The 14,933-nt window shown below is 39.8% G+C and overlaps 1 protein-coding gene across 1 annotated transcript in view; it reads left to right on the top strand.

The window, feature by feature from the left end:
* Window positions 1-14,933, top strand: part of C10H12orf56 (chromosome 10 C12orf56 homolog) — a 123,742-nt gene that overhangs the window by 25,811 nt on the left and 82,998 nt on the right. Inside the window, 2 exon segments of the mRNA XM_073214273.1 lie at window positions 6,549-6,631; window positions 6,633-6,709. Of these exon segments, the coding sequence (XP_073070374.1) occupies window positions 6,549-6,631; window positions 6,633-6,709 (160 nt within the window).

The raw sequence follows: 14,933 nt of genomic DNA, 5'->3' as shown, positions 1-14,933 counted from the left end.
AGATTGTTCTTCTTTAAATAGGCCTGGATAGCTATATATTTCCCTCTTAGAACTGCTTTCACTGCATCCCACAGAAGGTAGGGGGTTGTGCTATTGTTGTCATTTGTCTCCATATATCTCTTTTAATTTGGTCACTGATCCATTGATTATTTAGGAGCATGTTCTTAAGCCTCCATGTGTTTGTGAGCCTCTTTGCTTTCTTTGTACAATTTATTTCTAGTTTTATACCATTGTGATGTGAGAAATTGGTTGGTACAATTTCAATCTTTTTGAATTTACTGAGGCTCTTTTTGTGGTGTAGTATGTGGTCTATTCTGGAAAATGTTACATGTGCACTTGATAAGAATGTGTATCCTGCTGCTTTTGGGTGTAGAGCTCTGTAGATGTCTGTTATGTCCATCTGTTCTAATATGTTGTTCAGTGCCTCTGTCTCCTTATTTTCTGTCTGGTTAATCTGTCCTTTGGAGTGAGTGGAGTGTTGAAGTCTTCTAGAATGAAGGCATTACATTCTATTTCCCCTTTTAATTCTGTTAGTATTTGTTTCACATATGTCGGTGCTCCTGTGTTGGGTGCATAAATATTTATAATGGTTATATCCTGTTGTTGGATGACCCCTTTATCATTATGTAATATCCTTCTTTGTCTCGTTACTTTCTTTGTTTTGAAGTCTATTTTGTCTAATACAAGTACTGCAACTCCTGCTTTTTTCTCCCTATTAGTTGCATGAAATATCTTTTTCCATCCCTTCACTTTTAGTCTGTGCATGTTTTTGGGTTTGAGGTGCTTCTCTTATAGGCAACATATAGTTGGGTCTTGCTGTTTAATCCAATCAGTGACTATGTGTTTTGATTGGTGCATTCAGACCATTTACATTTAGGGTGATTATTTATAGGTATGTACTTTTTGCCATTGCAGGCTTTAGGTTCATGCTTACCAGAGGTTCAAGATTAACTTCCTTACTACCTAATAGTCTAACTCAACTCACTTAGTATGCTATTACAAATACTATCTAAAGGTTTTTTTCCCCATCCTTTTCTTCCTCCTCCATTCTTATATATTAGGTATCATATTCTATACTCTTTGTCTATCCCTTTTTATTACCTCTGTTGACAGCTATTTAACCTTAGGAACACTTCCATCTATAGCAGTTCCTCCAAAATACACTGTAGAGATGGTTTGTGGGAGCTAATTCTCTCAGCTTTTACTTCTCTAGGAATTGTTTAATCCATCCTTCAAATTTAAATGATAGTCTTGCTGGATATAGTATTCTTGGTTCTAGGTCCTTCTGCTTCACTGCAGTAAATATATCATGCCACTCCCTTCTGGCCTGTAAGGTTTCTGCTGAGAAGTCTGATGATAGCCTGATAGCTTTCCTTTGTATGTGATTTTATTTCTTTCTCTAGCTGCTTTTAATAGTCTATGTTTATCCTTGATCTTTGCCATTTTAATTATTATATGTCTTGGTGTTGTCCTCCTTGGGTCCCTTGTGTTGCACCTCCATGGCCTGAGAGACTATCTGTTCCCCAGATTGGGAAGTTTTCAGCAATTATTTCCTTAAAGACTCTTTCTATACCTTTTTCTCTCTTCTTATTCTGGTACCCCTATAATACGAATATTGTTCTGTTTCATTGGTCACACAATTCTCTCAGTATTCTTTCATTCTTAGAGATCCTTTTTTGTCTCTGTGCCTCAGCTTCTTTTTATTCCTCTTCCCTAATTTCTATTTCATTTATTGTCTACTCCACCATATCTAATCTAGTTTTAATACCCTCCCTTGTGTTCTTCAATGATTGAATCTCTGTCCTAACTTCGTTCCTGAGTTCTTGAATATTTTTCTGTACTTCCATGAGTATGTTACTGATTTTTATTTCAAAATCTCAGGGAGATTCATGAGGTCAATTTCATTTGAATCTTTTTCAGGTGTATTCATAATTTTGGTTTGAACCAGGTTCCTTTGATGTTTCATATTTGTCTGTGGTGCCCTCTAGTGCCCAGAGAGTAGTGCTCTACTCTCTGGAGCTGCTCAGCCCCTGGAGCAATGTTGGGTGTCAAAGGGGAGCCATGTTGTTGCCTGGGGGTAGGAAAAAGCTGTTTCCTGCTTCCCAGCTGCTATGCCTTTCTCCACTGCCAGAACCAGTGGGCCAAACACACAGGAGCAAGCCTCTGTGCTTTGTGTTTGTAGCTGCCATAGGCAAGGCTTCCCTATGGCTGGCCTGACACTGGAGCAGGGGTTGCTGGTTTGCGAGCCAGGTGCAGGCTAGCGGGAGGAAGTCCCAGCAGGCTGTGTATCATGGTGGGGGGCGTTGGAGCTGCATAGCCAGCCAGCAGGATGGAGCACCTGAAGATGGTTTAATCTCCCAACTTGCTGGGCAGAGTGCACCTCAACATTTTGTCTACCTGTCCTTTTTCCTGAGAAGTAAGCTCTGTGCAATTCTTGCCCCTTTAGCAGCCCTCTCACTGTTAGGAAGTCTCTCAGACTGCCTGCTTAGATCAGCTGGATATGAATCCCTGTTTTCCACAAGCAGCTGGAATCTCTGTCTCTCCAGGTATTCCATGTGTCTTAGCTTTCCAACCACACTAATCATGAGAGCACTGTGCAAAGTAGGTTAGTGTTCCCACAGCAGATCTCCAGGGCTAGGTGTTCTACAGTCCCAGGCCTCCAGTCCCTCCCTGGTCTGTTTGTCTTCCTCCTGCTGGTGAACTGGGGTGGGGGAAGGGCTTGGGCCCTGCCGGATCACAGCTTTGGTATGTTACCCTGTTCTGTGAGGTCTGCTCTTTCTCCAGGTGTGTGCAGTCTGGTGCAGCCTTCTTTCCTGTTGCTCTTTCGGGATTAGTTGTATTAATTATATTTTCATATTATATGTGGTTTTAGGAGGAGTTCTCTGTCTCACCTCTCCTGCCGCCATCTTTAATCCCAAGAAAACAACATCCATAATATTTCAAGCAAATAACCACAATAAAATTTCCCTTATCACTTTCATTTAGTTCTATAAAGTTAATTCTTGTTCTGGTATATTTTGTGTCAGGAATCTCACAAAGTCACCTGCTTCTTGACCTAATAGAGTCCTAGAAATCCTCATTCAGCCCACTGGTATAGTCTGAAAGTTGCCTAATTTAGCTTGGCTGTAAAGTGTTCTGCTTGAAGAACCTGGTTCAATTATTTTTCTAGGAATCCCTGAGACTGTCCTTTGTTACAGACACAAACTCTAATTCTTTGCTTACAGTAGAACCTTCAAGTAAGTATCACAATAAAACAAAAACCTATCTGTAGAAGACAGACTTCAAATGGCTGTGGTTAGTTTATCATTGAGAACTTTCAAATGTAAAAGGTTTGATATCAAATGTAAAAGGGTTCATATGAAAGATAAACAACTGACTGGAAAATTTGGTTATTCCTATGGCATGCAAAACAAAGATGATAAAGCCCTTGCAAAAAATATTTTTAAGCACAAATTTAAATTTTTATAACTGTTAACATTATTTATGAATAGTGTTAGCTTAGTTGATTAGTAAATCTGTATAAATTTAGGAAAAATAAAACCCAGCAGAGTAAAATACATGTATTTTTTATGTTACATGATAAATCTGAGATTTAGTTGTTTTTACACCAAAACCATTAAATTAGTCTTGTTTGTCAAAGACATACATTAATTACATGATCATATTCTAATGACTTCTTAGTGTTTATTTTCATATTAATATTTTTTTATGTATAGAATATATAAATATTATGTTAAGTGTCCTTATTTTCAGAGAATCACAAAAAAATGTTACTTATGTAAGTGTATTTATCTCTATAAAAGCCATCAGAACAGAGCTCCTTTAAGAGTCCTTATAATTAATTTACTAGTACCTTCTAGAAATAGGAAAAGGTTGCCCACTAACACAACAAGAATTAAAGGCTCTTCTGAATTACAGATACACAGATACAGAAAAAGCTTATTTCAGATTAGTGAACACAGAAACACAAAATCTCACTGGAGAAGATAGCCAACAGCTATTCTCCCTATCAAAGGGCAATAATCAGTAATCTACTAGACATTATCAATTTGTAACAGTATGAGCAATATCATTTGCATTATTACTAGTTTTTTTACAACTTAAAGAGTTTTAAAACAGCTCAAAGATGATAAAAGGTAGAGAACATATAGAAAATATTTTTTGCCTATTTCAAAGCTTTTAATATGTTTTCCTGACAAAGGCAAGAGGAAAATACTCATAATACAGAGTTATACAAAACAGAAAACTCAGCTATATGTATAATTCTAATTTTATAAACATAATTTTGCAGGTCTCAAATAACTTCAGACATTTACGAGGACTTGTGCCAAAGAGAATCCTATACTAAGTATGAAACAATAACTAAAGCACCTCCTCTGCAGACCTCCACTGGGCTATGCTTCTTTAGTCTGGTTGGAATTACTCTATATATTTGAAAATAATTTTTAAATTAAATTTGAGTAGATCTTGATAGCGTTTCATTAATCCATCTTCCTATCTTCAACTATTCTGAATTAGCTTTTAAAATTTTTATTATTCTTATTTGATACTTCCTTCAGATATTTGTGAAGAGAGGATGAAACTGGATAATCTCTGGAAACATTTTAACCCAAATGCTTTTAAATCCCTCCATTGTGTGTTTCATTTCAGATACTGTATTCTTTAATGATTAAATCTTGTTCCTGAATTCTTCCCTAAGCTCTTGAATATTTTTCTTTAGCTCTGTGAGCATGTTTATGATATTTATTTTGAAATCTCTTTCAGGAAGATTGATGAGTTCAGTTTCACTTGACCCTCTTTCTGGTTTTTGTGGGATTTCGGTTTGCTCCAGGTTCCTTTGACATTTCATATTTGTAAGTGGTGCCCTCTAGTGCCCAGAAGCTCTACTCTCTGGGGCTGCTCAGCCCTTGGAGGGGTGGCAGGGGTTGCAGGTGAGCAGAGCTGGTGCCTGTTGGTAGGAGAGAGCTGTTTCCTGCTTCCTGGCTGCAATGCCGGCTCCACTGTCAGGGCCAGTGGATCGAGTGCACAGGGAGAAGCCTCTAAGCTTTGCTCTTGTAGCTGCCATAGGCAGGGCCTCTCTCTGGCTGGCCTGGCTCAATTGTGGGTGCAGCTGGTTTTCGAACTGGTGCTGGCCAGGAGAAAGGCACAGCAGGCTGTGTATCATGGTAGGGGGCCTTGGAGCTGCATAGCCAGCCAGGGGCTGGACTGCCTGAAGCTCCTGAAAGTTCCCAATATGCTGGGCAGAGTGCTCCTGAACAATTTTGTCTACCTGTCCTTTCTCCTGAGCAGTAAGCTCTGTGCATTCCTTGCCCCTTTAGCAGCCCTCTCACTGTTAGAAAGTCTCTCAGATTGCCTGCCTTTCTTTTTTCCAAGAGCGGCCGGATGTGGATCCCTGTTTTCCACAAGCAGCTGGAATCTCAGTCTCTCCAAGTATTCAACCTGTTTTAGCTTTCCAACCCCACTAATCTCCAGAGCACCATGTAATTAATGTTCATGCTCCCAGGAGCAGATCTCCAGGGCTGGGTGTTCAGCAGTCCTAGGCCTCCACCCTCTCTCTGCTCCCACTGCCCATTTCTCTTTCTTCCTCTGGTGAGCTGGGGTGGGGGAAGGGCTTGGGTCCGGCTAGATCACAGCTTTGTTTGGCATGTCACCCTGTTCTGTGAGGTCTTGTCTTTTCTCCACGTGTATGCAGTCTGGCGCAGCCTTCTTTCCTGTTGCTCCTTCAGGTTTAGTTGTATTAACTATATTTTCATATTATATGTGGTTTGGGGAGGAGGTTTGTGTCTCCCTTCTCACGCTACCATCTTTAATCCTCTCCCAAATGCTGAGTACTTGCAAAACGCCTATAGAGGACTCCCTCTTAATGCTTGAATTAATGGCTTTAAATATGCTTCTGGTGATTCTTTGCTTTCCTCTTAGCTTTTCAGTCATATGCTATTGCAGCCTACCTGTCATATAAAGGGAAGTAGGTTATTAAAGAGAAGATCTAAAAATCCTACATATTTATTAAGACCTTTTCCCTTTTTAATCAAGACCTTTTCCCTTTTTAATCAAGAATAGAAACAGATCAATTTGGAGAAAAGAGAAAGCTATCCAGGAACAGGAAACTTCCAGTAGCTCAGACCTCAATGTTTGTATTCACACAGTCTGTGTAGGCTGTTCCCTAAAATGGACTTGTCTCCTGCATAGAAAAAACCTTGCATAGTTTAAACCCAAGTAATTATACATTTTTGAGACTTCTTTAAAAAATCTATTTTCAAAATGGAAGGTGGGAGGAGATATTTTAACAAGCAGAAACATTGTTACTATTTATTTGGCAACTCTATAGTGTTAAGTTTCTTGGGTTCCCTTTCTGAGCACATTTTTTCCTAAGGACTAAAACAAACAGAAGACTTGGGCAACCTAACAAGAAAAGGGGAGATTTCTGATGGAAAAAAATAAAAAGACAGACTGAAGATTAACTTGTTCTAAATTTAGGGGATTTATTATTCTGGAACAGGTAAGCAGTTGTATTTGTCCTCAAACAGTTAAATTTATTTATTTTTTAGATTGATGATTACCCAGAATTTTTGAATCCATTAGACATAGAAATCAACCAACACATTCGTATCATCTATTCTTCAAATGTTTTGAAAAGAGTGTGAAAAAGCCAGAGGAGTCAGGAAATTCGTATTTCCAGCTCATCATGCCAATTCTAACAACAAAAAAGGTATATATTTCTTAAAGTGTCACAAGAAAAGATGTTTATGAGACAAAAAGATAATATTCTTTTTTTTTTTTTTTTGAGAGGGCATCTCTCATATTTATTGATCAAATGGTTGTTAACAACAATAAAATTCAGTATAGGGGGGTCAACGCTCAATGTACAATCATTAATCCATCTCAAGCCTAATTCTTGTCAGTCTCCAATCTTCTGAAGCATAATGAACAAGTTCTTACATGGTGAATGAATTCTTAGATAGTGAATAAATTCTTACATGGTGAACAGTACAAGGGCATTCATCACAGAAACTTTCGGTTTTGATCATGCAATATGACCTATAAACAATCAGGTCAAATATGAATATTCGTTTGATTTTTGTACTTGATTTATATGTTGATCCCACATTTCTCCTATTATTATTATTATTTCTTTTATTAATAAAATGCTGAAGTGGTAGGTAGATGCAAGATAAAGGTAGAAAACATAGTTTAGTGCTGTAAGAAGGCAAATGTAGATGATCAGATGATCAGGTGTGTGCCTATGGACTAAGTATTAATCCAGGCTAGACAAGGGCAGCAAGACATCCACGGATGCAGAAGATTTCTCTCAAAGCAGGGGGGGTGAGGTTCTGAGCCTCACCTCTGTTGATCCCCAAATTCTCACCTGATGGCCCCCCTGCGACTGTGCCTGTCTTAGGTTGTTCCTCCCTTGAGGAATCTTACCCGTCTCTGGCTAACCAGTCATCTTCCGGGGCCATACAGGGAAATGTAAAGTTGGTAAGTGAGAGAGAAGCCATATTGTTTGCAAAGGTTAGCTTTTTACTTCTTTGCAGATTTATGCCCTGTGGCTTCTATGCCCAGCACTTGTTTCGAGGTATCTTTACCCCTGGAGGAATTATGATACTCGGTAAATTCGATATGAGGCACGAATTCCATTTAAGGGTGTAATTAGAAAGGAAGAAGAAAAGCTATAGATGTAGCATATGAAGGAAACATGGGAGGATTGATTATTTCTTTGACATATCTTCTTGTATAGTACCTTAAGTATGTATAGGTTTTAAACTACTAACTAATTTGCACACACATATTAACATAATAGGAATACGGTGACATAAACAAAGCAAATCTATAATTACCATCCATCTCCAGTGAAGCCAAGAAAACCATTTAGGCACCCTAGGCATTTGTGAAAATTTATCTATGATATGGTGGATATTGTCCAACTGTACTTGAACCATCAGACAAATTAAAGCAGCCCATTTCTGGGAACTGTTCACATCCCATATGTTCTTTTAACCATAGATAGTCTATAGTCATGAGATTTTGGAGTGCTACAACTTGCACCCCTCCCAACTCCTGGTTGAGTTCCAACAGTACAGATCCGGTCAAATTAGTTGTCTCACTGTATGCACATGCCAGCCTAGACATCTCCCTCCTCATTCCTATGGCAAGTCCAGGAGACGGTGGGCTGGATGCAGCCACAACCGCAGCATCGTCCGGATCTCTGTGGAGGCTTTTTGATGATCATCCCCCGGCACAAGTCCTCCAGAGAGTGCTGATGCCGGAAGCTCCTCCTCATATCGTATCTTAGTTCATTTTCTGGGTATCCAAGCTAGGCCTTGATCTTCTGCATAGAAACAAACAGACCCTTTGCCCACACTTTGACATGCCCTCTATACCACTGTGCAGAACTCATTGGAGGTCAGCACACAGTAACTGCTTTTTTTTTTTTTTTTAATTAAGAGAAAGGAATATTATCAGAAAAGAGTACCTCCATAGCTGATCATCTGACACCCTTTAAGTGATCAACATTAAGGATATTTAAAGCATACGTTGATCTTTGATTTACCAATACTTTTATCCTGTTAAGGAGTAATCCCCCTTTTCTTTCTTTCTTTCTTTCTTTTTTTTTTAAATTTTTAATCTACACTTACATGAAGAATACTATGTTTACTATGCTCTCCCCTATATCAGGTCCCCCCTAACAACCACATTACGGTTACTGTCCCTCAGTTTAGCAAAATGTTGTAGAGTCACTACTTGTCCTCTCTGTGTTGTGCAGCCCACCCTCCCCTTTCTCCCTCCCCCCATGCATGCTAATCTTAATACCCCCCTTCTACTTCCCCCCCCTTATCCCTCCCTGCCCACCCATCTTCCCCAGTTCCTTTCCCTTTGGTACCTGTTAGTCCATTTTTGGGTTCTGTAATTCTGCTGCTGTTTTGTTCCTTCAGTTTTTCCTTTGTTCCTATACTCCTCAGATGAGTGAAATCATTTGGTATTTCTCTTTCTCCACTTGGCTTATTTCACTGAGCATAATACTCTCCAGCTCCATCCATGTTGCTGCAAATGGTTGGATTTTTCCACTTCTTATGGCTGAGTAGTATTCCGTTGTGTATATGTACCACATCTTCTTTATCCATTCATCTACTGATGGACATTTAGGTTGCTTCCAATTCTTGGCTATTGTAAATAGTGCTGCGATAAACATAGGAGTGCATCTGTCTTTCTCAAACTTGATTGCTGCGTTCTTAGGGTAAATTCCTAGGAGTGGAATTCCTGGGTCAAATGGTAGGTCTGTTTTGAGCATTTTGATGAACCTCCATACTGCTTTCCACAATGGTTGAACTAATTTACATTCCCACCAGCAGTGTAGGAGGGTTCCCCTTTCTCCACAGCCTCGCCAACATTTGTTGTTGTTTGTCTTTTGGATGGCAGCTATCCTTACTGGTGTAAGGTGATACCTCATTGTAGTTTTAATTTGCATTTCTCTGATAATTAGCGATGTGGAGCATCTTTTCATGTGTCTCTTGGCCATCTGTATTTCTTTCTTAGAGAACTGTCTGTTCAGTTCCTCTGCCCATTTTTTAATTGGGTTATTTGTTTTTTGTTTTTTGAGGCGTTTGAGCTCTTTATATATTCTGGACGTCAAGCCTTTATCAGATCTGTCATTTTCAAATATATTCTCCCATACTGTAGGGTTCCTTTTTGTTCTATTGATGGTGTCTTTCGCTGTACAGAAGCTTTTCAGCTTAATGTAGTCCCACTTGCTCATTTTTGCTGTTGTTTTCGTTGCTCGGGGAGATATGTTCCAGAAGAGATCACTCATGTTTATGTCTAAGAGGTTTTTGCATATGTTTTTTTCCAAGAGTTTAATGGTTTCATGACTGACATTCAGGTCTTTGATCCATTTTGAGTTTACCTTTGTATATGGGGTTAGACAATGGTCCAGTTTCATTCTCCTACTTGTAGCTGTCCAGTTTTGCCAGCACCATCTGTTGAAGAGACTGTCATTTTGCCATTGTACGTCCATGGCTCCTTTATCAAATATTAATTGACCATATATGTTTGGGTTAATTTCTGGGGTCTCTAATCTGTTCCACTGGTCTGTGGCTCTGTTCTTGTGTCAGTACCAAATTGTCTTGATTACTATGGCTTTGTAGTAGAGCTTGAAGTTGGGGAGTGAGATCCCCCCTACTTTATTCTTCTTTTTCAGGATTGCTTTGGCTATTCGGGGTCTTTGGTGTTTCCAAATGAATTTTTGAATTATTTGTTCCAATTCATTGAAGAATGTTGCTGGTAATTTGAGAGGGATTGCATCAAATCTGTATATTGCTTTGGGCAGGATGGCCATTTTGACGATATTAATTCTTCCTAGCCATGAGCATGGGATGAGTTTCCATTTATTAGTGTCCCCTTTAATTTCTCTTAAGAGTGACTTGTAGTTTTCAGAGTATAAGTCTTTCACTTCTTTGGTTAGGTTTATTCCTAGGTATTTTATTCTTTTTGATGCAATGGTGAATGGAATTGTTTTCCTGATTTCTCTTTCTATTGATTCGTTGTTAGTGTATAGGAAAGCTACAGATTTCTGTGTGTTAATTTTGTATCCTGCAACTTTGCTGTATTCCGATATCAGTTCTAGTAGTTTTGGAGTGGAGTCTTTAGGGTTTTTTATGTACAGTATCATATCATCTGCAAATAGTGACAGTTTAACTTCTTCTTTACCAATCTGGATTCCTTGTATTTCTTTGTTTTGTCTGATTGCCGTGGCTAGGACCTCCAGTACTATGTTAAATAACAGTGGGGAGAGTGGGCATCCCTGTCTGGTTCCCGATCTCAGTGGAAATGCTTTCAGCTTCTCGCTGTTCAGTATAATGCTGGCTGTGGGTTTATCATATATGGCCTTTATTATGTTGAGGTACTTGCCCTCTATTCCCATTTTGCTGAGAGTTTTTATCATGAATGGATGTTGAATTTTGTCAAATGCTTTTTCAGCATCTATGGAGATGATCATGTGGTTTTTGTCTTTCTTTTTGTTGATGTGGTGGATGATGTTGATGGATTTTCGAATGTTGTACCATCCTTGCATCCCTGGGATGAACCCCACTTGGTCATGGTGTATGATCCTTTTGATATACTGTTGAATTCTGTTTGCTAATATTTTATTGAGTATTTTTGCATCTACATTCATAGGGATATTGGTCTGTAATTTTCTTTTTTGGTGGGGTCTTTGCCTGGTTTTGGTATGAGGGTGATGTTGGCCTCATAGAATGAGTTTGGGAGTATTCCCTCTTCTTCTATTTTGTGGAACACTTTAAGGAGAATGGGTATTATGTCTTCTCTGTGTGTCTGATAAAATTCCGAGGTAAATCCGTCCGGCCCCGGGGTTTTGTTCTTGGGTAGTTTTTTGATTACCGTTTCAATTTCTTTGCTCGTAATTGGTTTGTTTAACTTTTGTGTTTCTTCCTTGGTCAGTCTTGGGAGGTTGTATTTTTCTAGGAAGTTGTCCATTTCTTCTAGGTTTTCCAGCTTGTTGGCATATAGGTTTTCATAGTAGTCTTTAATAATTCTTTGTATTTCTGTGGAGTCTGTCGTGATTTTTCCATTCTCGTTTCTGATTATGTTGATTTGTGTTGACTCTCTTTTTCTCTTAATAAGTTGGGCTAGAGGCTTATCTATTTTGTTTATTTTCTCAAAGAACCAGCTCTTGGTTTCGTTGATTTTTGCTATTGTTTTATTCTTCTCAATTTTGTTTATTTCTTCTCTGATCTTTATTATGTTCCTCCTTCTGCTGACTTTAGGCCTCCTTTGTTCTTCTTTTTCCAGTTTTAATAATTGTGATGTTAGACTATTCATTTGGGAATGTTCTTCCTTCTTCAAGTGTGCCTGGATTGCTATATACTTCCGTCTTAAGACTGCTTTCGCTGCATCCCACAGAAGTTGGGGATTTAGTGTTGTTGTTGTCATTTGTTTCTATATATTCCTTGATCTCTATTTTGATTTGTTCATTGATCCATTGATTATTTAGTAGCATGTTCTTAAGCCTCCATGTGTTTGTGAGCCTTTTTGTTTTCTTTGTAGAATTTATTTCTACTTTCATACCTTTGTGGTCTGAAAAATTGGTTGGTAGAATTTCAATATTTTGGAATTTACTGAGGCTCTTTTTGTGAGCTAGTATGTGGTCTATTCTGGAGAATGTTCCATGTGCACTTGAGAAGAATGTATATCCTGTTGCTTTTGGATGTAGAGTTCTATAGATGTCTATTAGGTCCATCTGTTCTAGTGTGTTGTTCAGTGTCTGTGTGTCCTTACTTATTTAGATCCTGCCCAGTGGATCTATCCTTTGGGGTGAGTGGTGTGTTGAAGTCTCCTACAATGAATGCATTGCAGTCTATTTCCCTCTTTAGTTCTGTTAGTATTTGCTTCACATATGCTGGTGCTCCTGTATTGGGTGCATATATATTTAGAATGGTTGTATCCTCTTGTTGGACTGAGCCGTTTATCATTATGTAGTGGCCTTCTTTATCTCTTGTTACTTTCTTTGTTTTGAAGTCTATTTTGTCTGATATTAGTACTGCAACCCCAGCTTTCTTCTCACTGTTGTTTGCCTGAAATATGTTTTTCCATCCCTTGACTTTTAGTCTATGCTTATCTTTGGGTTTAAGGTGAGTTTCTTGTAAGCAGCATATAGATGGGTCTTGCTTTTTTATCCATTCTATTACTCTATGTCTTTTAATTGGTGCATTAAGTCCATTTACATTTAGGGTGACTATTGAGAGATATGTACTTATTGCCATTTCAGGCTTTAGATTCGTGGTTACCAAAGGTTCAAGTTTAGCTTCTTTAGTATATTACTGCTTAACTTAGCTCGCTTATTGAGCTGTTATATACACTGTCTGGAGATTCTTTTCTTCTCTCCCTTCTTATTCCTCCTCCTCCATTCTTCATATGTTGTGTGTTTTGTTCTGTGCTCTTTTTAGGGGTGCTCCCATCTAGAGCAGTCCCTGTAGGATGCCCTGTAGAGGTGGTTTGTGGGAAGCAAATTCCCTCAGCTTTTGCTTGTCTGAGAATTGTTTAATCCCGCCATCATATTTAAATGATAGTCGTGCTGGATACAGTTTCCTTGGTTCAAGGCCCTTCTGTTTCATTGCATTAAGTATATCATGCCATTCTCTTCTGGTCTGTAGGGTTTCTGTTGAGAAGTCTGATGTTAGCCTCATTGGTTTTCCTTTATAGGTGACCTTTTTCTCTCTAGCTGCCTTTAAAACTCTTTCCTTGTCTTTGATCCTTGCCATTTTAATTACTGTGTGTGTTGGTGTTGTCCTCCTTGGATCCTTTCTGTTGGGGGTTCTGTGTAATTCCATGATCTGTTCGATTATTTCCTCCCCCAGTTTGGGGAAGTTTTCAGCAATTATTTCTTCAAAGACACTTTCTATCCCTTTTCCTCTTTCTTCCTCTTCTGTTATCCCTATAATACGAATGTTATTCCTTTTGTATTGGTCACATATTTCTCTTAGTGTTGTTTCATTCCTGGAGATCCTTTTATCTCTCTCTATGTCAGCTTCTATACGTTCCTGTTCTCTGGCTTCTATTCCTTCAATGGCCTCTTGCATCTTATCCATTCTGCTTATAAATCCTTCCAGGGATTGTTTCACTTCTGTGATCTCTTTCCTGACATCTGTGATCTCCTTCCGGACTTCATCCCACTGCTCTTGCATTTTTCTCTGCATCTCATCCCACTGCTCTTGCATTTTTCTCTGCATCTCATCCCTTTGCTCTTGCATTTTTCTCTGCATCTCTGTTAGCATGTTCATGATTTTTATTTTGAATTCTTTTTCAGGAGGACTAGTTAGGTCTGTCTCCTTCTCAGGTGTTGTCTCTGTGATCTTTGTCTGCCTGTAGTTTTGCGTTTTCATGGTGATAGAGATAGTTTGCAGAGCTGGTACAAGTGACCGCTGAAAGAGCTTCCCTTCTTGTTGGTTTATAGCCTTTTCCTGGGAGAATAGCGACCTCTAGTTGCTTGTGCTGGGCAGCTGTGCGCAGACAGGGCTTCTGCTTCCTGCCCAGTTGCTTTGGGTTTATCTCCGCTGTTGCTGTGGGCTTGGTCTGGCTGGGGCTGTTCCTCCAAAATGGTGGAGCCACGTTTGGAGGGGGAGCGGCCAGGAGGCTATTTATCTCCATAAGGGGTCTCTGTGCTCCCTGCTGCCCAGGGGGTTAGGGTGCCTAGAGATACCCAGATTCCCTGCCTCTGGTCTAAGTGACCTGTCCTGCCCCTTTAAGACTTCCAAAAAGCACTCTCCAAACCAAAACAACAACAGCAACAATGAGAGAGGGAACAGAAAGAAAAAAAGAAAAAGGAAAAAACAAAAAATTTTTTTTTTTTTTTTTGTCCTCAGGTGCCGGTCCCATGCACCCGCTCACTGGTCCTGCTGCCCTGTCTCCCTAGCACCAGGGTCCCTGTCATTTCAAGGCTTCCAAAAAGCACCCACCCACCGGTCCCGCAGGGAAGGAACGCTCTATATTCTTTGTCCTCAGGCACTGGTCCCAGGCATCCGCTCACCAGTCCCGCCGCCCAGCCTCCCTAGCACTGTGGTCCCTGTCCCTTTTAGGCTTCCAAGAAGCACTCGCAGAAAAGTGAAAAAAAAAGAAAGGGGAAAAACGCGTGATTTCCTCTGTCCTCAAGTGCCGGTCTCAGGCACCCCCCCAACGGTACCGCAGGGAAAAACGTGGGATATTCTTTGTCTTCCGGCGCCGGTCCCAGGCACCCGCTCACCAGTCCCACCACCCTGCCTCCCTAGCACTGGGGTCCCTGTCCCTTTAAGGCTTCCAAAAAGCGCTCGCCAAAAAGAGAAAAAAAAAGGGGAAAAACGCGCGATTTCCTCTGTCCTCAGGCACCGGTCTCAGGCACCCGTCCGCCGGTCCCGCAGGGAGAAACGCGGGATATTCTTTGTCCT

This window comes from Manis javanica, chromosome 10, assembly GCF_040802235.1.
Source record: "Manis javanica isolate MJ-LG chromosome 10, MJ_LKY, whole genome shotgun sequence".
Classification (NCBI taxonomy): Eukaryota; Metazoa; Chordata; class Mammalia; order Pholidota; family Manidae; genus Manis; species Manis javanica.
This window is presented reverse-complemented; position numbering and strand designations above follow the sequence as displayed.